This window comes from Diceros bicornis, chromosome 18, assembly GCF_020826845.1.
Source record: "Diceros bicornis minor isolate mBicDic1 chromosome 18, mDicBic1.mat.cur, whole genome shotgun sequence".
In the NCBI taxonomy this organism is placed as follows: domain Eukaryota; kingdom Metazoa; phylum Chordata; class Mammalia; order Perissodactyla; family Rhinocerotidae; genus Diceros; species Diceros bicornis.
This window is the reverse complement of record NC_080757.1, coordinates 13,940,782-13,968,355: the sequence shown is the minus strand read 5'-3', so window position 1 is coordinate 13,968,355 and position 27,574 is coordinate 13,940,782. Positions and strand designations below refer to the sequence as shown.

Sequence of the window (27,574 nt, the reverse complement as noted above, 5' to 3'; positions counted from 1 at the left end):
TTTGCCTTCTTCCAAAGTATATAATATATATTTAACAGCACACAAGAAGACACCACTTGAGTTTCCTTTGTAGCCAACAGAAAGTATTTTCACATATAAAAATTAAAAATTTAAACTTTTAAATCATTAATATTTTTTAAACATAATACACACTTAAAAATTGTTCAACATTAACCCATGACCCCGCCCCTAGCACAAAAATCCACCCCAAATCCAGAAGTCACAGTTTATTTTTCCTAAAAATCCCACAGCACTGAACTTGATCTTCACTTCAAGCTGATCACTAACAAGAGGCCCCTAACAGAAATCCCCAGGGAGGACCAGAAGCACGATCGACGCTGCGTCTCTTATCTACCTGGGCAGCACTGGTGCACCTCTGCAGTCAGGTCCATGAGAGTCGGCCCCCACACTAGGGTCCTGGAAGGGTGAGCTGGCAGCTTCCCTCATCTTCCCCCTCGAAGGCTGTCCAATTAGCACCTGGGAATTGACTTTTCTTGGGAAAAGGGTGCTGGTAACAGCTGTCAGGGCCAAGGCAATAGTGAGAAGTTCAGTTCTCTGCTCTTTGGATGAACTGTGTAAAACATTTCTTTTAAAAGACACAATGTTAAAAATATTAAGAAAAACGTCTACAAAATCTGGAGGGCTGCCTCTTCCTCAAAGGGTAAAGCTTGTGGGGTGGTGGGAAAAGAATTGAGGGCCCAGAACTATTACTCTGCAGCAAAAGATAGATAGACAGATGCCCTTCAAAACACGTCACATTCTTAAGACGTCTTGCTGAAGTAGCAAGAGCTGAGGGTGACTGTACGAGTAAGAACGGGAGGGGTGCCAACTCCTGCAGGGGGAGGGTCCTACTGTGCGCCCCACCCTGCACAAGCATGTCAGGCTTTAGGGCAGCTGCCATCGGTCCCGAGGGCATCAGGACTCTGCCTCTGAAGCAGAGCTGCTTTCCCGACTAACTTCAATCTGGAGAGATGGTAAGTTATCTAACCGGCTCTTCTTTTGGCGAGACTGTTCTTTCTCCTTAATCAGAGCCCCCCATGCCCTTTGCAGCTCAGAGTCATCTTCCTCAGTGCCGGGCGCCCTGGGATCCACTTTCTTCGTGTTTTTTTCTTTGGTCTTGGGTGCAGATCCTAAGCGAGTCCATAAACTACCTGTTTGGGTGAGAAGGCATTTCAGTTTTGGCAGTCAATGCTGAGAAACGGGGTAGTACTGAGGAAGCAGGGGCACTGCTGACACCTGATGTACAGGAGACATTGGGAGGTTTGTGGGACCTGCGACCAACCTCTTTTCCCTGGCTGCAGTCTCCTGCCTGCAAACTGGGAGATACTCACAGCTAGGGGACTTGTGCCCCCTACGCTAGGCATATTAGAATCACCTGGGAGGCTGTCGATGCTACATCTGCCTCTCCCTGGTGAGACTCACCATCCTGTGTAGTGTCATTCTGCCGGAAGCAGGCCATTCCCAGATCATTCCCAGATATAACAATCTGCAGATTGATGGGCCCGCTATACTGTAAACTTGCAGAGATTCTGCCCCACTATCCATTAATTTTTTTTTTTTGAGGAAGATTGGCCCTGAGCTAACATCTGTTGCCAATCTTCCTCCTTTTTTCTCCCCAAAGCCCCAGTAGATAGTTGTATGTCGTAGTTGTACATCCTTCTAGTTGCTCTACGTGGGATGCCGCCTCAGCATGGCTTGATGAGCAGTGAGTAGGTCCGCACCCAAGATCCGAACTGGCGAACCCTGGGACACTGAAGCAGAACATGCGACCTTAACCATTGCGCCACTGGACCGGCCCCTATCCATTAATTTTTTAAACATACTTCATTAATATCTAACAACAGAGAAATATGTGTTTAGAATTTCATAATATAGCCACACTATAAGGTAATTAAAAGCTTTATTTATAAAGACTATAACAATGTGGAAAAATGATTACCATAAAATGCTATTTGAAAAAAGTAGGCTATGTATATGGCAAAGACTGGAATAGCATACATGAAACTAAAAAGTATTTGTGCTACATAGAAAGAAACAGGGTGGGGTTTTTTTCCTATTTTCTAAATTTTCCATGTTGTTATCGTTATGATGATGACGAGGAAGAGAAGGACGATGATAATGATTATAATAGAAGAGGAAAAATAATTTATTTTTGGCATATGCTGTTTCCTGCCTCCTGCTAACAAAGTATTTCTATGCTACACCCATTGTCCCTGCTCTTACCCAATTCTCATCCCCATCAGTTTTAAGTGTTACCAACCTGATTTCTTTTCCCGAGTATCAGAGTAGAGGCCTTTAATGTCTTGCCTGGGAACACCTAGCCTACTATGTACATCAGAAAAGGGCTCTCTCCGAATGACGGGGTTAGTACTAAAAGCCTTTTCTGGAGAATATGGTCTTTTTCCTAATCGCTGGCGTATATCTAGAAAAAGAAAAAAAGTACCGCTGTGACAAAGTTGTATGCTTTGCTACCTGTACTGTCAACCTGAGATCTCTACAGAACCTGGTGCCAAATCTCGCCAAGTGAGGATACAGGGTCCGACACAGTCAGGCTTCTAAAAGCCTTGTCTCTCCATAATCAGTCTCGATCCCCCAGGAAATTCAGACATAGAGGCTCTCAGGGGAAAACAATCTCAGCTGACTGCTCCAGAAAGGAATTTCTAAGGCAGAATAACTGTTTGGTTTTTTAAGTAGAACTGAGCAGACGAAATAATTTACAAACATTTCAGCTAATAAGCAATACTGGAAGTTCCCTGAGGGCAAAAGCCACAATCTTTGAACATATAAGTTCTCAAGAAACTTATTACATTTAACAATAAATGCAATAAGATTGGCAAAAAGCAAACGACCAAGGGAAGATGTCCCAAATCAAATTTGTTTTTCCCCCAATCCCCTCAGAAATCTGCCTGTCCTCTTGCACTCACCCCTAACAATAACAGCAACAAAAAACAAACACGTTTATTAGCAAGTCATTGTGCTGGGGCTTTCTTATTCTTGCTCATTCTCCCAGACAGCAAGCATCCCCATCTTTCCAGTCCCTCAGGTCTGGGCCCCTTGGCTTTTCTCCCTTTCCTTCCTCACTTTCCACTGCTGAGTCTTTTTTCCTTCACAAGGTTTGACGTTCTCATCCATTCTGTCTCCACTGTCCCCGACCTAGTTCAGGCCTCCTTCCTTACTTAATTCTCTACCCCACCCTACCCTGCCACCAAGTTATCTTTCTAAAATAGATATAAGATCAGGTTATTTACCACCTCAAAACACGAGGTTTGCCAACTGAGATCCTATTCTCTCCCCAAGGCCTCGCTCTAAAGCCACTTTCTCTAAGAAGCCTTCCACAATTCCCCCAGTAGACCAACCTCCCCTCTCTGCTCTCACAGCCCACTACTTACAGACTTATCAGACACTTACTCTATCCTGCTTTGGAGTGGAATTATCCGAATGTGCACGCTCGCATTTCTCCATCTGAGTTCTGTGATGACTTTGCATCCCCTCCAAAGACTTCTAACACTTCCAGCACCTAGCCCAGGGCCCAGCACATAGCAGGCATAGCCAAGTACCCACTGTACGTGTATGTGCACGGATAAACTATCTAGTTCAAATTCTTAACCATTTATACAACCACCCAACTTAATTTCTATCATCCTTATGTATAAAGTATACCAATGACATACAGAATAAAATAATTGCTTGGGACAAAAATATTGAAAGCTAGTATCACAAAAGTCTGATTAATTTTCATGTCCTGAAGTTTCAGCGCTTAACCCCAAATTTAGAAGTGATGAGCCAGGACAACCAAATAGGTACACAAACGGCAATGTTATCCAAGAACCTATCCCTGCCCCAATTTGCTTTCCGGAGCTCAGCACGAAGCCCAGAAACACAAGTGAACACAATGAACACAATACCTGATTTAGTGCTGCTGCCGGGTGGCCGTGGACGTGTGTGCTGACGTTTTTCATCTAACAAATGTCGGACATCTGCAAACTTCTCGGGCAGCAATTTGTTACCAATTCGGTTTTTGATATTGCTTGTGGATACAGTATCTGCCCTCATGGAGTTTCTTTAAAAAATAAAAGAGCATAGTTAACCAACTTCAACTGTGGGACGATGCCCATGCAACAATCTCATAAATTTTAGTGAAAACAATTTAAGAAACCCAATCTAATATGGCCACCATTCACTTACAGTAATTATTTGCTTACAAAAACCATGATCAGCCTGCTATAAAGAGGCCAGTCGGGCGAGCAGGTTCCTGAGTTTCCCAGAGTGGTTTCCTGACATGGTATCTGTAAACCATTGCAGAGCATATAACTGTGAGCCCCGTTCTCCTGGGACAAATGTTAACTAGAGGCCTACAAAGGGCTCAAGGCTTCTGCTCATCCAGGCTGTGATTTCACTGTAGTCAAGATACAACAGAGTCTATAACCCCCTTCTTTAAGGGGCAGACTTCTCTGTCAAAGACATCTGCTACCATGCTGGGGATCAGCATTATTCTGGCAGCATTTGTTATTGGAAAGTTCTCCAAAAACTAAAAATAAGGATGTGAACAAAGCAATACAAACAAACCAGCTTGAATGTTTTTTTTCCTTTCCCCAAATATACCACCAAGAACACCTAGAGAGAGCGCCCCAGACTCCAACTCTTTGAGTTGTGCAAATGCTATCTGCCCTCAGGAATTTGCTCATCCCCACTAGTCATCAAAGAAATGCATATTAAAATAATTGTATTTTTTTAATCCATGAAATTAGCGAAAACTAGGAAGAGTGATACTACCTAAGGTTGGTGAGTATGTAGGTAACAGGTGGTAATGTGAGTAAAATCTTTGCGGAAGGAAATTCAGCAATACCACATTTTAAAACATGCACAATTGTTTTGTGCAATAACTAGAATTCAAGGAATTTATCTAATTAGTGCAACAGTAAGAAAATAGAAACCTAAATGCCCATCAATAAGGGATAGGTTAAATAAATCACAATACTTTCAAACAATGGATTACACACAGTTGAAAAAATATCAGATGTCTACAATACATTAAATGGAAAAAGCATATTGCAAAACAATATAAATAGCATGACTTCATTTTTGTACAAATATACCTATAATTTCTCCACGTGCTATGAATATGCATAAAACGAGCAGGAAGGTTATTCACCCAACTGCTTACTATCATTATCTTGGGAAAGGATGAGATTATAGGTGATTTTCACTTTGTATATTGTCTATAGTTTTTATAACAAGGATCACTTCTTGTATACTTAAGAGGGAAAATCAGATGCTTTTATTCAAATTCTACAAAGGACTGAAATTAGAATAGATAAAAGTGATTGTAAAATGAAGAAGTTAGTAATTGGTATTTAAAATCAAATTAAAAGCCAGTATTGATAAAAAGGAAAAATATTTTTACCTAATATTTTTCAATTGAGATTCCACTTCATCAGCATACATAGTCATTTTCATGCTTTTCTTTGGTGAAGGAGTGGAAATCATTTTCAGTTCTAGATCATAGTCCATTTCATCAGAGTCTGAGCTGCTGGCACTGGACCGCCTAGATGCGCTCCCCCCCCGGGGCTGTTTGAGAGCTGGGAGCTCCTCATGGTACTCTACCACCACCCTGTCGTCTGCATCCATGTCCTGGTCCTCCTCCTCCTCTTCCTCCTCCTCTTCCTCTTCCTCCTCTTCAATGGGCTCCTCAGGAACATTCACTAGTCCTAAGGAATTTAACCAAAAAACATTAGGAAAAGCACTAAAACTAACAAGTCTGATTTTCTATTCCACATCGATGAACTTTTCTAAAAGATGGGATTCCCATGCCCAAGATTTTATTGGAGCAGTATCTATACTGCTAATCTGGTTACCATTCTGATACCTACAACAGAAAAATGGCTGGGTAAAGTATGATCTAGCAGCCTGATGCACTTTCACAAAGTTATCTAAAATACAGTCAATCATCATTATGCATAGATTCTATATTTGTGAATTTGCCAAATTTACTTGTAACTCTAGAATCAATATTCATGGCACTTTCGTGGTCATTTGTGGACATGCATAGAGCGGAAAAAATTTTGAGTCACCCGACATGCATGTTCCCAGCTGAGGTCAAACAAGCAATGTTCTGCCTTCTTGTTTCATCTCTCATGCTGTAAACAAGCGTCCTTTTTGCAGTCTATTGAGTGCTACTTTTCCACATTTTTGTGGCTTTTCTTGGTGATTTCACTCCTTAAAATGGCTTCCAAGTGTAGTGCCAAAGCTGTCTAGTGTTCCTAAGTACAAGAAGGTTATGATGTGCCTTATGGAGAAAATACATGTTAGATAAGCCTCCTTCAGGCGTGAGTTATAGTGCTGTTGGCCATGAGTCCAATGTTAACGAATCAACAATATGTATTAAATAAGGTGTCTTTAAACAGAAACACACATCAAACAAGGTTATATATTGATCAGTTGATGAAAATGGTGTGACCAGAGTCTCTGAATGGTTTAGTATTTGCTATTTCAAGGATCATCATGACTTTATAGAACACAACCACCACAAATAATGAAAATCAACTGTACTTTTAAAAAGTTCATGGGAAAATGCTTATAAGTGGAAAAGGCAGACCATAAAATATATGTCCACAACAATTAATTATCATTTAATATGAAAAGAGACAAATAGGAAAAATGTAAAATGAAATCAGTTGTTATATTAGAGTGCTAGCATTAGGGGCACTTTGCTTTTTAATTTCTTTAATATGAATATAAAGGTTATACGATGAAAATATCTTAGAGTAACCTAGAAATTGGAACAGTGTAACTGTGTAACAGAAAAGTACGTGCGTTATTAAGATGCAGATTTCAAATATACAATTTTGGATAAACGCATTAAATTTTTAAAAATGCATAGACTCCACCTCTCCCTGTCCTGTTACAACGATGAATGTGAATACGTTATTCCCTGTTTGTATGCTGACTTGGTTAGTTTTACAAAGCTTGTAGAAGATTCTACAGATTAGGTTCAAAATAAAAAAAAAATCTTTATAAAACATAATGAAAATGTTCTTTACAAGAAGCACTACGAGCAAGAAAGAAAGAAGAAATGAAATGAAACCCAAGTCACAGTATCTCACTTTACTGAGGCATTCACGTGCACATGCCAATAAGTGTAAACACTAGACATAGCAAGCAGCCTATTTTCTTTACCAAAGGAACAATTAAATCAGCTCATCTAATAAAATAATTTAAAACACTTTTTTCATGCAGACTGTGATATTAATAGTAGAAAAATTGGATTCCTAGGGAAAATTAAAATAAAACTTTTCTTAAGTCACATCTGGCCTCTTTTGTTAGAACAGCTTTTATAAAATCATTTGACCTCTTTGTATGGGCAATTTAAAATTAATCGTGACTTGACTTACTTTCCTATATGTTGGCAGAGGGTGAGGGCAAGGAAGAGAGGATGATAAAGTTTGCAACCTTAAAAGACTGTGTTAAGAATAAAAATATGATTTCGGGAGCCAAACATGTGTCTACCCAAGAGCTGAGCAGGCAACTACCGGAATGTCGGTGTTTATAGGATGTCAAGCCAACGTCATCCCCAATCAGGGCTCTCTTCTTGATCACATCCCGCTGAATGCGACGGGAATGATATCTTCGCTTCCTGCAACATTCCCAAAATAAGCACATGATGAAAAACCAACAAGGACCTTGAAATCCACTAATTAATTTCAACTACACACTGACGCAATGTTAGGTGCTAAAACAGAGACATTTTACGTGAAACTGAAACTCAGCATTTTCACACCATTTACCACAGTTAAGAATCTTGAATTCTTTCTTCTTGTCTTCCTTTGAGTCCACACATTCCACTGCAGAATATCAACTGAAGAATTAAGAAAAGCTTAGGTACTATTTAAACTATTGTATTTTAAGGTTTTGGACTCACCAAGAATTACTAAGAATTCCTTTCATGCCTCCGTAATTTGGATTCCCATATTTCATGTAATACTGACTTCTTCTGGCTGCTCCAAGTTCCTTTTTGTCATCTAAAAATTAATTACAACAGTTACCTAGGATTTTCTGTGGGTGTGAAGACAATGTTGAAAGGTTCCAAAAAAAATAAATAAAAGAAAGAATGTTTTCCATAGCTTGGATCAGATCAGCACAATCTCCCAACAAAAGGGAAAAATGCACTATAAACATTCCCTAAGTGCCTACTAAAGCAGTGCAGTGTGGAGGGGGTGGACCAAATACAGACATGAATGAGGTTAAGGTGCTGTTAAGGAATTGACTGACTTCATAGAGAAAATACTTAAAAGAAAAAAAAATACAATATAAAAGGTTCCAAGAAGCATAAGAGAGCTTCAGTTACTACGGGTGTTCAGAATCAAAAATGCTTCTAGAAGAGGTGGCATTTTCACTGTCCTCTGAGAGATGATACTTGTTTCTGAATGACAACACTCCAATAACACAGAATCAGGGTTAAAGAACCAGATCATACATAATTCCATACATTTTGTAAACCGTTTTTCCAGTTTATCGTGATGTTCCTCAAAATGGCTTAAAGAAAACAGCAGAGCACCATGTATCTAGAATGCACTCAAACAGCCACTCAAATGAGTAAATGTAGAAAGGATCCCAGCTGTCAGGTTAAGATGCCAGTTAATAGAAAGGAAAGGTGGTCACTGATGACATGCATTTTCGTAACGTAAAGGTCTGGGACAGCTCCTTGGGCACTCACTCACTGCAAAGGACGAACACCAAGGCAATGTATCCAGTGCTATGGATAAACTTAGCGGCACAAACCAGTATGTTCACCCTACAAAAACACATGCCCACAAGCTCCTTGGAGAAATGGCTGATTCCAGATCTGGGGCAGGGAAAGCACAAGTTGAGTCTGGAAAAACAAGATGTTTTATTGTGCCACAAAGTAGGAAAGTGCTCAAAGAATCATGGAGGCATGTCAAAAGAACACAGCTTGAAGGGGCTCTACTGCCCAAATCCAAGACAACATGTGAACCAAAATAACGATAGTAATGGATGATGACCAGTTGAATAAAACAAGATGCCATGAGCCTAAACTGCATAAATAAGTAAATAAATAAATGGGTAAAAAGGGAAAGCTCTTTCTTACAGCAGACTGCCAACTAACAAAGAAATGATAGAGTTCAAAAGTCATCAATGGATGCTAAAGCTATTGCACGGAAGTTTGATGAGCAGCAGGCTAGTTATATAATCTCAAAGTATCTCCCCACAAATATTTAAATCACAAATGGAAAAAGGGTAACTTTACAGTGGAGAAACCTGGCGATCATTACCTTAAGTGATAAAATTTAACCTCCCTGGGAATAGGACAAATAAATATCATGTCCTTCCTGATATGATGCATTGAAAATGCCACAACATCACTTCTGTGGTATTCTTGCCTAAAAGGCACAACTCGAATTTAATCAGGAGGAGACATCAGACAAACCCAAACTGAGGGGAAGTCTATAAAATACCGAGCCAACACTCTAAAAATGTCTCAGTCAAGGAAAACAAGAGAGAAGTAGTTCCATATTCAGGGAGACTAAGGAGACACAGCACACTTAAATAGTCCTCGAGTGGATCCTAGTTTAGTGGGAGAGTAGTAGAAAGAATAATCCAAATCTATTTGACAATCATCACCACCACCATCATCATCACCAAGAATTGCTAACACTTACACAGCACTCACCGTGTGCCATGCAGTTTTAATATAGAGAGTGGGGGAGTTACTGGAACAACTGACGAAACCTGAGTGTGGACTATGGATTAGGTAATAGTATTGTATTAACGTTAAATTTCCTGATTTTGATAACTATATCTAAGACAAAGTCCTTATTCTTCAAAAATACATATTGAAGTATTCAGAGGTAAAGGGTTGTGGTTTCCAATTAACTCTCAAATGATTTGAAAAGCCAATACACACACACACGCACATATATATTTTTAATGTGCACCAAAATCATCATGCATAAAAAGCCTTACAAATTGTAAGAGGCTTTTAATTTAATTCCTTAGAGAATTAGAGTTGAAAAGCACTATTAGCAATGTTCAGGAGGATATTGCTGTGACAAACAAAAATATATAATTTTAAAAAGTTTTCATAGTTCAAATGATAAATTGGCTGAAATGCACATGGGGCAAACCAGCTTTAACAGAAAATAACATACTTTAGGCAGAAATCACAAAAGTATACAAATAGCTAATACTCACTTTCAAAGTCTGAAATTCAACTCAGAGAGCAAGCCACCATTTCGTAAGCACAGAATATTACAGGGGGTGTAATATTGGAGGGACTTTAAGACTACTTGATCTAACTTCCGATTCAAAAGAGAAGGATGTCACTCAGCAATAAATCACTTTGATTAAAAATAAAAATCAGGGCCGGCCCCGTGGCTTAGCAGTTAAGTGCGCGCACTCCGCTGCTGGTGGCCCGGGTTCGGATCCCGGGCGCGCACAGACACACCGCTTCTCCGACCATGCTGAGGCTGCGTCCCACATACAGCAACTAAAAGGATGTGCAGCTATCACATCTACTGGGGCTTTGGGGGAAAAAATAAAATTATAACTAAAAATAAAAATCAATTCCAAATATCACATTTACCTTTTGTAGCAAATCTCATGAATAACCTATTTCCTTTAGCAAGTTTGTTAGCTGGACGAAGATCGTTTCTTAGCAGAGATTCTTCTTCTACCTGAGATAACGTGTCCAACTTAAGAAAAAAGAGCATTTTCAATATAAAAATTAAAGCCTTTTTCATATTTATTCAGTAGCAAAGTTACCATTGATTAAGACAGCGTTCTACCTTAATAATACTCATCAGCATCACAGCACTAGTTCCTCTGCAGAACTTCTAAGTCAGAGGTCTTCCCTGACCACCCTGTCTACAAGAATAGCCTCCTTCATTCTCTATCTGCTTACCCTCCTTTACTTTTCTTCACAGCACTCACCACTTCCTGACTTTATATTAGGTATCTGCGTATGTGTGAACTGTCTGTCTTCCCCACTAGAATGTAGGCTCCAGAGGGCAAGGACTTTGTTTCACTTGATGCTATAGCTCCAGCACCTAAAATTTGGTATATAGTATGCACTCAATAAATATTTTTTAAATGAACACACTTTAATGTTTCCAACAATAGTACATACTCCATTAGGAAATATGCCATTACTTGCTTTTTCTTAATTTTACTGATTAAATAACACTTCAAAGTTATTTCTAAATAAAAGCATTTTCTTTCATACAGAAGTGTGAGTACTATTCTAAGATCTCAAGACAAACCATTCATTACAGTCACACGAACTTAAAGGCCAAGAGCCTGGTGCACCCTCAGAAGGACTAATGACGAAAGCTACGGGAAGAATAAAACTAAGTCTTTAAGCCTTAAATAAAAAGACAGTTTTTTACAGTAAAACCTTACATATATCTTTGCCCTATTACTAACCTCTACATCACTTGAGTTCTCATCTTCAACTTCTCCTTCTTCAGCCTCATCATCATCTGAACTGTCCTCCTGCTTGTCTAAAATGGAATGTGAGGGACAAGATAACATAACACCATCTCATACAATTTAAAAGTCCAACATTTTCTCCTCCTATTTACTGACGATCCAAAGCATCATAGCTTATTTCAGAAATAATTGACGATGAAATGCCACATAATGTTCTGCACAGAAACACAAACTGACTGTGTAAACAACAGGACTTTTAGCCTGCAAGTCCTTCCTTTGTGTTCAGTTACCTTTTTTACTTTTCTCAGATGACTTGTCCTCATTGGCATCCCTGCTTCTTATCTTATCCAGGGCTGGCAGAGAGCTCATATTGATAAGGGCTCGTGTGGCTGTCATTTCATCCAGCCAAACCACATTACCTAAAACAAAATGTAAAATAAAAGGTTACATCACATCCAAATGGTAAGTTTTCTGAGAGCTGAGACTTCATCATATTCACTGATACAGCCTCATATAGCTACAGACTGGCATCAGTAAATGTACAAACCAACTCATGAAAGGAAGTACAGAAAGTATTAGTAAAATCTCTTTGATGAAATTAGCCTAGAGCTACATTCCCAAACTGGGTTCCACAAAATAATGGTCAAGAATTCCATGAAAAAGAGTTCTGTACATTACAATTGCCTGGCATACAGTGAGTGCTACGTAGTGTTAGCAGGTCTTGATGACGATGATAATTATCAAACAAATCTGGATTATCCTACTACTGCCCCTACAGGGAAGCCTTATGTTGTTCCTTGTCATTTGGACATGTTAAATGATGTTCCCCCATTGTCAAGTGTGGGTGATGATGGTATCCATGGAATATAAACAACGGAGGCACGACAGCCACTTGACTTTGTAGCAACTAATTTAATTTACTTCTTTAAGGAAAAGAATTTAGCAAGAAAAAGGTTATAAGAAGTCTTGTTTAAAACAGCATTCCTCAAACTTATGTTACCCTTATATCTCAGTTTGGGAAATTAAGGTCTAAAGATTCTCACTTTTGTTACTAACATGCCACATGGCCTTGGGCAAACAATTTCCCTTCTCTGTTTCTCAGTTTCTGATGTACCATGTGAGGTAGTTGAACTGGGTAATTATAAGGGTCCCTCTGACTTTAATAGCCTTTAGTTATGGTTTTAATGACTTAAATCAGGAGTTAGCAAACTAACCTGCAGGCCAAATCCAGCCCACCACCTGTTATTTATTTGTCTGTCTATTTATATCTGTACCAGCTTTATTTAGGTATAATTAATGTACAACAAACTACACATCCACCATGTTTTTGTACATAAAGTTCTACAGAAGACAGCCAGGCTCAATCACATATTGTCTGTGGCTGCTTCCATGTTACAATGGCAGAGCTGAGTAGACACGACAGAGACTGTATGGCCTGCAAAGCCCAAAATAGTTACTGTCCAGTCCTTTATAGAAAAAGATTTGCTAACCCCTGATTTGGATGGTGTAAATTAAGCAAAAAGAAAAAAGGAGAAAAATCTTTTACTCAGTCATGTTTCTTCTTCTTTCAATGAAAACCCTGAATCAACATTTTGTAAGAAAGCAGCTGGGAAAACCAGGCTGCAATCCAGGGTACAACCTAGTAGGTCAGCAAGCTGGCAGTGAGTAAAGCCAGACTAGAAGTGAGTCAAGACAAGAAGCCAGTAGAGTGGTTAGCAGAGGGCAGGCCAGACTTGGAGTGAGGAGGCAAGTTAAAAATTACACTTAGCTTGGGCCGGCCCTGTGGCTTAGCGGTTAAGTGGGCGCCCTCCGCTGCTGTCGGCCCAGGTTCGGATCCCAGGCGCGCACCGAGGCACTGCTTCTCTGGCCATGCTGAGGCCGCGTCCCACAAACAGCAACTAGAAGGATGTGCAACTATGACACACAACTATCTACTGCGGCTTTGGGGAAAAAAAAGGAAAAGGATTGGCAATAGATGTTAGCTCACAGCCGGTCTTCCTCAGCAAAAAGAGGAGGATTAGCATGGATGTTAGCTCAGGGCTGATCTTCCTCACCAAAAAAAAAAAAATTAGCTCAAAAGTTGGACAGTTCACAGGTTAGGGCAAGCAGGTGAAGTTCCAAAGCAAGCAGAGGTGAGAGGTCTGGTACAGTGTCAGAGGGTGCTGGTTTAGCTCTAGGTCAGAGACACTGAGGAAGAGCCAGCCCTCTGAATAGCTATATGGCAAGTTGCAATGAAAAAGTTAGGCCTTGAAAATGCAGCCCCAAGTCTAAACCGTTGGATCTTCCCCTTTCTTGGGAAATTGTGGGTGTTAAAGAGACCTCAACCATGTACACTAGACTCAGACGCCAGCAACGAACTGCCTAGAGCGCTGGTCACTAACTCTGAGCTGACCTGGAATACCTCATGCAGTATGATTTGGCAGACTCATTAAGGCACTCTGGTTCTCATCAATGGGCAATTTTTTCTCTCCTAGGCTAAGGGCAGAGGTTAGGCATAGATAAGCACGGATGTTCCTTGACTTATGATGAGGGTTATGTTCTGACAGACCCATCGTAAGTTGAAAATACCGTAAGCCAAAGATGCACTTAATACACCTAACCTACCGAACATCATAGCTAGCCTAGCCTAAATAAAATGTGCTCAGAACTCTTACATTAGCCTACGTTGGGTAAAATCCTCTAACACAAAGCCTATTTTTGCGAAGTGTTGAATATCTCTCGTAATTTATTGAATACTGTACTGAAAGTGAAAAATGCTTACAGTTGTAAGCATATCGGTTGTTTACCTCCACGAGCACGTAGCTGACTGGGAGCTGCAGCTTGCTACCGCTGCCCGGCACCATGAGAGAGTATCATATGGCATATCGCTAGCCCGGGAAAACATCAAAATTCAAAATTCGAAGTACTACAGTTTCTACTCAATGTGTATCGCTTTCACAGCATCTTCAAGACGAAAAATTGTAAGTTGAACCATTATTAAGTCGGGGACCATCTGTAGTCTGAGCCATAATTATTCACCATCTGAGATGGCAAGAACTGGGGGCCAGCCCGGTGGTGCAGTGGTTAAGTGTGCACGTTATGCCTCTGCAGCCCAGGGTTCACAGGTTCAGATCCTGGGTGCCAACCTATGCACTGCTCATCAAGCCATGCTGAGGCAGCATCTCATATAGAAGAGCTACAACTCTACAACTATGACACACAACTATGTACTGGGGCTTTGGCGAGAAAAAGGAAAAAAAAAAGAGGAAGATTGGCAACAGATGTTAGCACAGGGCCAGTCTTCCTCGAAAAAAAAAAAGAACTCAGAATCATAAACAAAAATATATTCAACAGAAAACTTGAGTGTACTTACAGGAGGTATCATCCAACCATTCAATGTGAGCTGGAGGATATTCTTTAAAATACGAAAAGATATCCTGGGTACTCATCTCATCTACTCCACAAATGTAGATTGTCTCCAGTCTCACTTTGGGGATCGCTAGAAAAACAAGACACAGAAAAGATGATAGAATTTTCCCACCCACCATTGAACACCCCACCAGTACCCCTTTATAATAGTTCAGATAAAATGTATTTAGAAAAGAAGTATGCTGAAAGAGATGACAATTATTTCAAAAGAAAACGAGACAGAGCAGTTAGGTAAACTATTATAATTTTTATCACAGACCAACAGCATGTAGCAAATGATTTAATTCAGAACAGGCATATTAGGCTGAGAAAGATTAAACACATGGCGTTGGTAAAATACATGATACGTTTCCCAAAATTAACCTATAGTAATTTGTAAATTAAAGCAATCCCAAATTCAACAGGATTATTCATTGAACTTAACAACCTGATTCTAAAATTTTTTAAATGTATGTCAAAGAGAAATGTGTACTAGTGAAGACAATTGAGAAAAGAAGAAGAGACATTGCCCCTGGATATAAGCAAAGTATGACACTAGAGTAAAGAAATCCTACAAATCAATGAGAAAATGACAGTCCAAAATAAAAATGAGCAAAGGACATGAGCAGGCAATTCACACAAAATGAAATACAAAAGGCCAATAACATACGAGAAGATGGTGGACCTCATCACTAATCAGGAAAAGGCACATTAAAACAAGATACCAGCTTGCAGTGACCAGATTTTTCTTTACATTTGTATCTTTTAGCATCAACTGTTGGCAGTGTGGGAGGAAAAGAGCCCTCTGCTGGTGGGAGTGTGAAGTGGCACAGGCACTCTGAAGGGCAAATGGGGAGTGTCTATGACAATTGTGATTGAGCCCACATGCCCTACAGGCATAGGAATTCTACTCCTCAGTATCTACCCTAAACACATGTGGGTTTTGCAGAATAGCTCACACAGAGATGTTCACTGCAGCCCTATTTCTAATAACCCAGTAGTTATCAGAGTAATAAATTATGGTTTATCCATATTAAATGAATCATGGTTTATCCATATTATAGAACATTATGTAGTTAAAAACAATAATTTATTATATACCATGGAAAGATTCTAAGACATACTATTGAGTGAAAAAAGCAAAATGCAGAAAATACATACAATATGACGACATCAAAAAAATTAAAACATAAACACCACCATACATTTTCTAAGGGTACATATTTGTGTATACAAATACCTAGAAAAAGGCCTAGTGTGATTCACTCCACATTAATAATAGTTGTTACCTCTGGGGAAGAAGAAAGATTGACGGCTGGGGTCAAAAAGGAACCTCAGCCTTACCAAGATTGTGTTAATTTTTCATTAAATACTGTAAGTACAATATCTCATTTAATCTTTTTAATTGTGAAATATGCAAATATATCAATAATACAAAAAAATTTTTAAATACTTGTATTTCCACCACCTAGCTTTACGCCTAATTTCTTTAAAATATTTGAGGGAAATAAAACACTACTTATACAACTGGGGCCTGTGTAACTGCTCCACATCCCTTCTTCTCCCTCCCTTCTCCCAAGTAGTTCTGTTACGAATTCAATGCCCATTACTCCCAAGTATGTTTTTGTATGTCATATATTACTTTTATTTAAAACAAATGAACTTAAAATATATGTGAATACTTGCAGATAAAATTTTTTTAATAGTTATTTTGTCATTTTGAAGAGTAAAAGATAGGTTTAATGGGAGCCCTGTAAGTGTGACCAGACTAAGTCAGGTGAGCACCCTTCTGCCAGCCAGACTGATGAAGACAGAGATACCATCAAATCTCTATTAGCGGCCAGCAGTGCAACAGTGAACAGAGGCCCAAATGAGACGGATGTCCACAACAGATACCCAGAGTAATTCTAACATGCAGGATGGGAAATTCAGTTTGGCCCAGGGAGCCTTCTCAGTTCATCAAGCTAAAAGCCATGACTTTGGAAGAAACAGATCCTATGGGAAGTAAAGAGATGGTCCTAAAGAAGGTAACAAACAACAGGGAGAGCTCCTGGTGATAGCAGAGGGAACAGAGCGAGGATCAGGGAGAAAATATCTTGTAGGAGATTTGTTGATCTGCTAACAAGGATTTAATCACAAATGAGACAAGTAGAGAAAATAAAGACCAAACGAAAGGACAAAAAATAAATACCAATAACATCATAGCATTGTTCTAATAAAACATTACAACATTAAAAAAAATCTACAGGTGAAGAAATAGCTTAAAAACAAAAGGGAAAAGAGTGTAAGGAACAAAACTTCTGGCCTCAGATGTCTATATTTTAACGTAGAAAGAATGGTATATACATCCAGAAATGGGTAATGGACAATCTTATTCAAAAGAAGCAGGTAAAGATATAAAAAAGAGATGCAAAAGCCGTATCACTGCACAGACAAACTAGTCAATCAGCTGGAGGGTAAGAAAGGTTCATTCTCAAAAGAGAACCAAACTGACTGACAGTGGCAAGATCCACTAGAGACGGAAACTTCGTTAAGCTCAAGATCTGATAGAAGACTGCCCAAGACTGCTCAATACTTCCTTACCTTGCTGACAATGTCACTACTTAAAATAAAACAAAGCCACAAAGAAGGCATCTAGATTTATGCCCAACCAATGAGAAAGGGCTAATTGCTGGGGGGCAGTGAAGAGATGCACTGGGGAATGAGGACTAGACATTTACTGAGTGCTGACTACAAGCAAGGCAGTGAGGTCATCTTGGACTTTCTAATAAGAAGACAATGAATGACAGGTAGTAGGACATAAAACTCAAGTCTTCAGGAAAGCAGATGTTTTGAAAATCCAGAGAAAAAGTAGCCAATCCCAAGGCCTCAGATCAAAAAACTGGGGAGACACTGTATAATAAATACAGTAACTCAGAGCATGAGAGGTGATCCCAAAGAAAGAGAAGACAGCAAAGCTGAGGTGAGCACAACTCACCAAGAATATGGGAGATTATTACTAATTACAAATTACTAATGACAAATGTAAGAGAATGAAAGCAAGAAATGAAAGAATCTGAAAGACTAACATCAGGCTATCCAGTTACATGGAAAATGCTGATGCTGGACTGTCAACTGAAAAGGGAAAAAGCAGTATGACTACAAAGGGAATAAAAAAAAGTTCACACCCAGAAAAAATTAGAAGCAAATACACAAAATGTTGACAATGACTGGGCTTGAGTGGTGAACTGTGGGCAACTTTTCTTCTTACTCTACTTTCCAAATTTTCTTTGGTGAACATGAATTGCTTGTATAACATCTAATGAAGAAAAAGTTATAGTTCAGGGGCCAGCCCAGTGGCGTAGTGGTTAAGTGTGTGTGCTCTGTTTTGGCAGCCCAGGGTTTGCAGGTTTGGATCCCAGGCATGGACCTATGCACTGCTCATTAAGCCATGCTGTGGCAGGTGTCCCACATACAAAATAGAGTAAGACTGGCATAGATGTTAGCTCAGGGACAATCTTCCTCAAGCAAAAAGAGGAAGACTGGCAACAGATGTTAGCTCAGGGCCAATCTTCCTCACCAGGGGAAAAAAAAAAAGTTATAGTAATTCAGAGTAAATAGGCTCATCAAAAATGCTGATGGCTTTTTTTTTTTTTTTTTAAGTGTTTGGAGCAACATCGTTTTGGGAAGATGATACAAGAAAAATGGCAGAACTGTTGATCTATTTTGCTATCTATTTTACTAACTGACAGCAGACTAGCTATTATTAAGTAAGAACTAAAACCCAAGATGGGTGACAACAGCATAAGAATTAGTTTTAATAGATTTAAATCTCCTAGTCCAGCATTACATCCCAATGTACTGTGTACTGACTCAAACACTAAGCTGCATTTTCAGAATTAAGTAGAAATTAGGTAGATAATCTCTAAAAAGTCACAGAGAAGGTGTGAAGTACCTTAAAGCCTTGAGAAGGGCTAATCCTGCCTGATTTTCATAAAAGAGGAAAAGAGAAATTCCCAAACCACAGACTGAAAAGATTAATGTCATTTTCTGACACTAAAAAAAAATAGCTTATCAGACAGAATCTATGATCCCTTAAGATCAAGTCTTTCCCCTAAGAAATGACACGAGTTCACTAAGAAGCAAGTCACACTAACCTCTTTTCTTTTTTTGATAAGATTACCAGGACAAGAAATTCAAAGAATATCACAGATGGTGTTCTACCCTGAGTTCATTAAGGCGTATAACCTAGTTCCTCATGACAATAAAATGAAATGTGGGCCTGATAATAGAATAAGACCTATAATTCATGGACCTATGCTTCATGGCATGATACAGGATTATCCTGTTCAACATTTACCAACAACTGGATAAAGTACAGAAGCCATGCATACCAAAACGAGTAGTACAGCTAAAGTGGCGAAAGGTAGAGTTAAGATGAAAATTAACTCAATAGGTTGAAATGGAGTCTTGAAATCAATAAGATGTAATTTAATGGAGATAAATAAAAAGGAGTAATTTCTTTAAAGCACCTCAAGTACAAGATGAGAAAGACTGTTTTGATGGGTGCAATTCCTGGGGAAAAGACCTGGGTCCTTTGGTTGACCAGAAGATGAATACAACACTATGAAATGGCTATGATAGAGACTATGGTAATAGTCCTGCCATACTCTCCGTGAATCCAACCATATTTGGAATCTACACCTTACCTTATGAAGGACATTTAGAAACCGGAAAGAGTCTAGAAGAGGGAGACCAGAAAGTCATGTCACATAAAGAAAGTTAAGGGATGGGCTACCCATTCCCTCACCTGAAGGGTCATTGTGCGAATGAGGAACCGACTTAATGTTGTTCTAAGAGTCACACAGTAACTAACAGACAGAAATTACTAAAAGCAATTTCTGCTCAACATGAGGAATCTAAAAACAGGACTGACTGCCTTATAAATAGTCCTTGTCCCATCACTAGGAAACGTTCAGGCAGAGGCCAAAAGACTATTGGGAACTTTGCCAAAAGGCCTCCAGCACTTGGCAGGAGGTTGGTCTAGATGACCGTTAAGGTCCCTTCCAACCATGACAGCTTTGATCTTGGGGATAAGGACACCAAACCTGCTTGACACTTGCTACTCACTCAAGAGCAGCAAGTCACTCCTGATGCAGAATGGTCTAGTGCAGCCTCTTCCAACTATGTCCCTGAATGCTGGCAGAGAGGTTAGGAACATAGGCTTCAGTCAGATCAGCCTTCAAATCCCAGCCTTGCTACTTCGAGTTTCTCAACCTCTCAGCACCTTAGTTTCCTCATCAGTAAAACAGAAATGATAAATACTTTCCCCTCACAGGGCTGTTGAAAGGATAAGTTAACCACATAGCAGAGTGAGTGGCACATAGTAAGCATTTATCAAATGGTATCTTTTATTATTGCTGGTATTAATAATAAAAAGAAGAAATAGCTTGACACCTGGTACGACTGCAGGAGTCAAGATGCTTATTCCAATGTCCCCATTCTCCAAAGAGGCTGGGCCACTTAGATGACTGCTTGGAAGACGGAGAACACCAGATGATGAAAATAATAACTAACGTTTACTGGACACCTATTATGTGCCAGACACCACTCTAAGAACTGTAACATTTTGTTAGAGCCTCCCAACAACCCTATAAGATAAGAACTACTGTTATCTGCCTTTCCAGATGAGAAACTGAGGTTCCTAGAAGATAAATAATTTGCCCAAGGTCACAGAGCAAGAAAGTGACAAGTCAGGATTTGAATACAGGCAGCCAGGCTTCAGAACCCATGCTTTTAACCACACCACCAATGATTCTCAATCCTGACTGTACATTAGAATTACCTGGGGAGATATAAAAATAATAACTATTTCTGAGACCTATCCAACCCCCCAATTCTAATTTAAATTGATCCGGGATAGGCAACAGGGTTCTCCAAAGTTCAGAAATATTAACCTAGGCCATGCTGCCTCTTGGATGAAAAACAAGTCCTAATGAGCAACTCGCCACAGGCACATCTATTGCTTTTTAGGAATATCTTTAGAACCATGAGATCAGGATTGTTTTTCCAAAAAAAAAAAAAAAGTTTTTTTGCTTAATTAAAATTTAACTCTGAAAGTGACCCTATTCAGGTAGGTTTCACATTCCCATTTTACAGACAAGGAGACTGAGACCTAAAAAGGTTCATTCATTCACAAAGACTGAGACTAGATTCCAGGAGGACTTAGCACCCTAAAAAGCTCCAAGAGAGGTGGGAGAGAAATTTGAGTGGGTAATTAGGGATGCCTCACGGAGGAAGTGACATCTGAACCAGACAAAGCATGGGGACAAACAAGGGCAAACCAGCAGAGTGAAAGGCATAAACAAGATCAGAGGCAAGATGTCACAAGGAATGCTCATAGGACTAGAGGTAAACAGGTGTGGCAAAACTATGGTGCTTTCAAGGTGGCATGTGAGAGAGGCCTCAGAGGTCTAGCTGGGCCCAGACTGTGCAGGCACACGCATGCCGAGCTGCACAACGAGCAAGCCAGCGTCCTTGGCCTTCACAAGACTTTTCCTGAAACACAAGTCCACTCAAGCAGACTCCTGGAAACCCAGCCTGCAAAGGAAGCAAGGTCGTATTTCCAACTTGAACTCATCATGCAGAAAAAGAGTAAAGCAGTGTCCAGAGTTGAACTCCGCATCCAAGCTACTCTGCCCAGTGGGAGGGGCTGAGGAGGTTTGGGTCTATGGTCTCATATCACGTATTGTAAGGCAACAGCGCGAAGTAGTTAAGAGCAAGGCTTCAGAGTCAGATAAACCTGGGTGCAAATCCTGACTCCACTTTTACTAGCTGCATAACGCTGGGCATTTGCCAAACTTCTTTGAGCCTGTTTCCTTCTTTGTAAAATAGGGACAGAAATACATTCCTCATAGGGTTATTGTGAGAAATGAATAAGAAATGAATACGTAATGTGGTAATTAACACAGTGCCTGGTAAGAGAGGAAGTTCTCAACAAATAGTAGTTATTCTTTCATTCATTCAACATGTTTTTATCAACCAAACAAGCCTACAGAAACTCACACAGCAAAGCAGAGATCTTTAACATGCATTCAGAGGGCTACCTATTACGCCCTTCACAAATACCCAAATTTGTAAATACAACAGGGCAAGCCCCTTTGCATTCACTGACTTCTCTTAGAGCGGAATACGGCTATGAACTCACTAAAAAGGTGATAATTTTTCCTTTTATTTATAAATTGCTTTGGAAGACTAGGGCAGATTACTATATATGATAATTCAGGGTAAGTTCTAGCAAGCAAAATACCCTAACAAAACACAAAAATAGATCACAAGCCTGTATCAACAGAAATATTAATGGCTTTCCTCCATCAATTCCAGTATTGCTCTGAATCTCCTAAAAGAAAGTCTCACTGTGACACACTTACGCTACATTTAAAGGCAAAGGAAAGTTAACACTTCTACGATAAACGCAGAAAATGAGTAAGAGTCCATAGAAGCACAGGTTCTAATCTTAGCTCTGCTACTAACTGGTGACTTTCTCTGGGCCTCCTCAGACAAGACAATCTCTTCTTTTTCCAGCTTTAACATGTGAGACACAGCTAACAGCAGCTCAACTCTAAACAGGTCACCTCAGAAATGGAGCCTTCACAAGTCCCTTCCTTTGGGAGTATTTGGATGAGGACTAGACACGCAAGGCCAGGCTAGAAGCATAAGCCCATAGCAGGAAAATGTGGAAAAATTCCCCCCAAACACCCTGTACCTTTCTTCATCATGTCTCGGTCCAAGGCTACATTTCTTTGGGCAAGATTTACTTCTGATCGAAAATGGAAGCGCTTGGCTCGCTGTTCTTTCTTTTCAATTGCTTCCTAGAAGACATAGAAGTCAAAGAAGTAAATGGAAGAGGAAAGTTAAAACTCAAACACAACATGATGCACCAGTGACAACCCTAAAATAAATCGGAAGAAATAAGCAACATTAGGCCTTTAATAATTTTTGCAGAGAACTGGATATTCATGGTCAATGACTGAGAGGGCATACACTTATAGTGATATAATTTGTAATAATCTCCATGATGATTCAATACCTATCACTATGTCTGGGGCATAGCAGGAATTCAATGAATATTTGTTGATTCAGCGAGTAATGAATAATCCTTTGGCTCTCTAACATTTCATTTACTATTAGCAACCATGCAAAGAAATTACAACTAAACAATCTTAACATCCCAATTTGCCAGGTGCAGAAACTGAGGCACAAAAAAGTTAAAAGGTTTGCTGGAGGTACTTCAGCTAGAAAAGGGGCAGATCTTCTGATCTCAGTGCTATTTCTAGAAGCCCCACCACCACCCCCATTTCACATAGTCTGTGTGCATGGTAATCACACCTATCACATTATGTCTGCCTGAGCAGTCCACTCCCTAAAGCTTTTTCCTCATTTAAAAATAACATTGAAGCAAAGAAACTCTCTCCTCTATTCTAGGCTTGTGTCCATGGAATTGCCAGTTTTCATCTTTAAGTGACAAGAAGCACTGACGCTTCACTGAAAAACAAAGTAATCAGCTTTGTAAGTTTTTTTCCAAAAGCTAAAATAAACCCAGGTCTGACTGTGGGTTTCTGATGGCTCTTAGGAACCCTTCCCTAACTGTATACTGACTTTGCCACACTAATTGAAGGTCTGAGTATAGAAAGCTTGTGGGGATTGGTAAAGCAGCAACACTTCTGTTATTTCCCAATAGCTATGCTAATTTTCTTCACTGAAGTCTTCCCAGTGCAAACAACTAATCTACCTTCCTTTAGTAACCACTTAAGTACCAATTCTAGGGCTACCACCCCTTCTCCCATAAATTTGTTTCATAAAATGGCAAGCTGTACAGAGTCTACTTCTTTTTCAATTACAAGAAGAAAACATCTTCAATTTATTCTATTTTCTTGTCTGTCTAAAAGATGATCAGTTCTTTCTTTTGGCCTTTAAGAAATCTGAGACAAATTGAGACCCAGATAAAATACAAAAAAGGTAAGCATGACATATTTACTTTTATTTTTGCTTCCACACATCTAATATAGTAATATAGTACTATTATTCAGACTTATAATTCAAATTCTGTTCCGAATTTAAATGCACACATTAAAATTGAAAAGAATGTCTAAGTTGCATGTCACCAATTAAAACAACAAATATGTATTAACTGTTTATAATAAGGAAAATTATAGGTTTGGCTCTGTGAGGAGTTACAATGAAGCTGGTAATCTAGTAATAGCAATCACTAGATAAAAGGCAATACTCCTAGGTACTGAGAATAATTCAGCTGACTTGGCCTTCAAAGTTTAGACAGCCACACAATTAGGAAATCCTATTTTTGAAAGCCTGCAACCAGTGAGGAATAAAGACATTTACTAAAGGCCTACTATGTGCCAGGCATTTTTCATGTTTTGTTTCATTTAAGTGGAAACAGCATACACATTTTTAAAGAACGGACATAGCATAAAAAAAGCATTCCCAGTGCAGAACTTTCTCTTGGATGTGGTTAAGCACAGGCATCTAGGTAGGGTTATTTTATCTTTTCATGGATGTGAGAACATACAAATGCTGCCCGGATATTTTCAGGATGCATGAGAGCATCATTGTGTAAAAAGAAATTTAAATTAAATAAAAATTTTTTAATCCAGCAACAAAAGAAAAAAGGAGGTAAAGAATAATTGCTGTTCTACAAGTCTTAGGACCAAGTTCATTAAGTTCACCTGCTTATCAAAACGAATAAATAAATCATGGTCTGTCTTACCTTGGAGGTGACATCGATTCCAGTGATGAAGCTGCCAGCCTTGTTTTCATATCTTCTGCTTGTGTCCTAACACGAGGGGGAAGGGTAAGAAATGCTGATGGCAACTGAGGAAAAACTTGATAAAAGACAGCCCGACAACTGATTCCTTTTGGATAGTCATTCTTTTCAGCAATCCTTCCCCCACCCTGACAACCTCTTATTACGAGGAAGCCTGTCTCAGTGACTCCATGGTAGCAATCCACCTCTCTAACGAGAAGTCTTTCCTAGATCAGAGCCTGTCCAAAACCTTAAGTAATTCCATCTACTAAAGGTGTCCATGTAAATGAAAATCTAAAGGCTTCCACGAAAAATGTCTGGGATGAGGCACGGTCATTTGTCTCCCCAGCCCAGACTGAACAAACTCATCATGCTGGGCCACCAGGTGGAGCACAAGTCTTCACCAAAATGCAGCAAGTCCAGACTCACCTAGACCTCCTGGGGAAAACACAGTACAGGGCTGTGAAAAGAGGATGGGACTGGGAAGCCGAGGACTCGAGTGGCAGCTCTGAGGTTCACTGATTACACGACACTGTACAATTCCTTTGGCCTCTCTGGGCCTACGTTTCCTCTGTGGTGTCTGCCTACCTTCCTGACCTCTTTTACTGCTCTCCCATTTGCACTCCAGAACTTTCCGTTTCTCCAACAAAACAATCTTGTTCCCATCTCAGAGCCTTTGGGCTTACTGTTGCCCCTGCCGGGACCACTCTCTTCCAAACCTGCACACGGTTGGCTCCTGTTTGTCCTTTAGGGTTCAGCTTAAATGTCACTATTTCAGAGGACTTCCCTGACCATCCTATCCCATTCGGCTTCCTGCTCTGCACACCCTCCCTGACTTCTACATTCTCAATCTCATTAACATGTTTCGTTTTCTTCATAGCACTTATCACTATGGGAAATTATTTTTTTCCTTGTGTCCCCCAGCTGAAACATAAACTCCAGGAGGGAGTCTGATCTTGACCAAGCGCTTGGGGCTGTGCCTGGCACACAGTGGGGGATGCAACAAATGCATACTGAACTGAATGAATAAAGAGATGATAATGTCTACTTCACAAGTGCAGTGACATTTAAATGATCTAATGTGGTAAATGGTAAAACGCCACTACGTTAATTGTTGTCACCAGAGTCATTATCCTTTGCTATCTCTGTATATCATTTGTGATCCTACCTTCACCTTTTTTCATAATTTCAGTCTAAAAGCAAGACTTGCTGACATGCAGTAAAAAGTCGTTCGTGTTGGGCGAGAAATTAAGTAAATGAGAGGAGCCATGGAGGCCTGAGACCAGCCCTAAGAACCGGACAGAGGACCACCAAACCACAAGCAAAACACCTCTCACCATCCCATTGTGATAAGAGACGGACCAAGCACCACTGCTGGTTCGCTGCTGTTTTGGTTTCATTAAGGGTCAGATGCTGGGGCCCCCGGCGTAGGTGCCACACAGCAGTGGAGCTGTGCGGGGACAAGACGACCCTCGAGTCACCACAGAAACACCGAGTTTCTGCTGCTGACAAGTCCAGCCCTCCCAAGAGAAACCGCCAGTGCAATGTTTAACAGACACAGCCCCACCAGCGCTGGACCCGCAGGGAGACCTGGATGCCGGCGCCTGCCCACAGCTCCTTCTGGGCCGCTCCTGGTTCTGTTCCCGCCCGGGCTCCCCCTTTATCTCAAGCCCCAGACAATCCCCGCCCCTCCTCACCCACCCCTCGCACAGACTGGCTCCAAGGGACAGCGGAGGGGGTGTCCTCAACTGCCCCCCCAGCTCTCCCTCACCTCCTCAGCCCCTCGACACCATTTCCGGACGCCCCGGCGTCCTCTCCCCCGCTCCCCGTCTCTCCTCAAGCCCGGCGCCCCCGCCCCCGGGCGCTCGCTCGCCTCTCCCGTCTCCTGACTTCCCCCGGCCCGGGCGCCCGCCGCCTCCCCTTCCGGCCGCTCCGGCGCGGGGCAGTCTCTCGGCGACCTCCCCCTCGCCCCCCGTACCGGGATCAGTTCCTTCAGCGAGCGCCGCACCGGCACGAGCTCCAGCTCGCCCTCCTCCACCTCCATGGGCTCCGGCTCGCCACGCTCCAGACTGGACTCCGCCTCAGGCGACGGGAGCCCCAGGGCCGGCCCCGCCGGGGCCTCCGCCTTCACCGACACTCGCAGGCCCCGTACGGCCGCCATCGCCGCCCGCCGGCCGCACCACTGAGTACCCCGCCCCGCACACCAGCTGGCTAGAGCGCCGCCGCCACTGGCCACAGTGCTGCCGCCGCCGCTATCTAGAGCGTCGCCTGCTTCGGCTAGAAGGCCCCCTTCAGCGCCGCCGCCCCCTGGTGGCGGAAGGAACCCCGGACGCCTGGAGCGGGGCCTAGTGAGGAGGAGGCGGGACCGAGTGAGGACGGGGGCGGAGCCTGATGGAGGGGGCGGGGCCTGAATGAGATCGGTTTGGTCCTACGCCTCGAGCAACAGACCTGTAATAAAAGCTAACTTTAGTGAATGATCCTCACGTGCCAGTGACTGTTCCAAGCGCTTGAATCTTTACAGCAACCCTGTGAAGTAGGTCCTATTATTACAAGGAAACTGAGGCATAGAAATTTACCAAGGTGATAGGCAATTTAAGGGATAAGACCTGGATCTGAGCCTAGGCAGTCTGACTCTAAGCCCAGAACGAGCCTTGGTCTATCACCTCTGGGCAGTCTGTAGGTTTACAACGTACTTGCCTTGCCAACCTTTGACTCTTTTGAGACTCCCAATAATTGGCGCATTTTACATGGACAAAAATTGAGACTCCAAGAGGGTAGTGAGCTGCCTAAAGGCCAGAACTTGAACCCCAATTTCCTGATTCTGGAGGGCTTGTTCCACGGTAGACTCCTGAGCATGGTTTCTTGCAGACATTCCTAACAGGAGCCTGGCTGGGAGAAGGGTAGTGTCCTCTAGGCTTCCAGTGGGCACTGCTGGTCAGTTTT

General features: G+C 41.1%; 1 protein-coding gene across 1 annotated transcript; it reads right to left on the bottom strand.

Moving 5' to 3' along the window:
- NCBP3 (nuclear cap binding subunit 3) lies at nt 1–26,814 on the bottom strand. Its single transcript, XM_058560042.1, has 14 exons — nt 26,610–26,814; nt 24,596–24,661; nt 22,577–22,682; nt 14,798–14,923; nt 11,736–11,864; nt 11,440–11,516; nt 10,601–10,709; nt 7,919–8,018; nt 7,530–7,633; nt 5,405–5,708; nt 3,906–4,060; nt 2,261–2,422; nt 989–1,151; nt 1–518 (listed from the first exon to the last, which is right to left on the bottom strand). The coding sequence occupies exons 1-14, from the start codon at nt 26,790–26,792 to the stop codon at nt 410–412; spliced, it is 1,893 nt and encodes a 630-aa protein (XP_058416025.1). The 5' UTR covers nt 26,793–26,814; the 3' UTR covers nt 1–409.
- Nucleotides 26,815–27,574: the final 760 nt, after the last annotated feature.

Bases quoted from the DNA above. Each gene is read 5' to 3' on its own strand.
- NCBP3 (XM_058560042.1), bottom strand. From the start codon at position 26,792: ATGGCGGCCGTACGGGGCCTGCGAGTGTCGGTGAAGGCGGAGGCCCCG. The intron at 14,924-22,576 runs GTACAGGGTGTT...TTGTTTTTCTAG, and splicing joins CCGAGACATGATGAAGAAAG to CGATCCCCAAAGTGAGACTG. The intron at 5,709-7,529 runs GTAGTTGCCTGC...TAAATTCCTTAG, and splicing joins CTATAAACACCGACATTCCG to GACTAGTGAATGTTCCTGAG.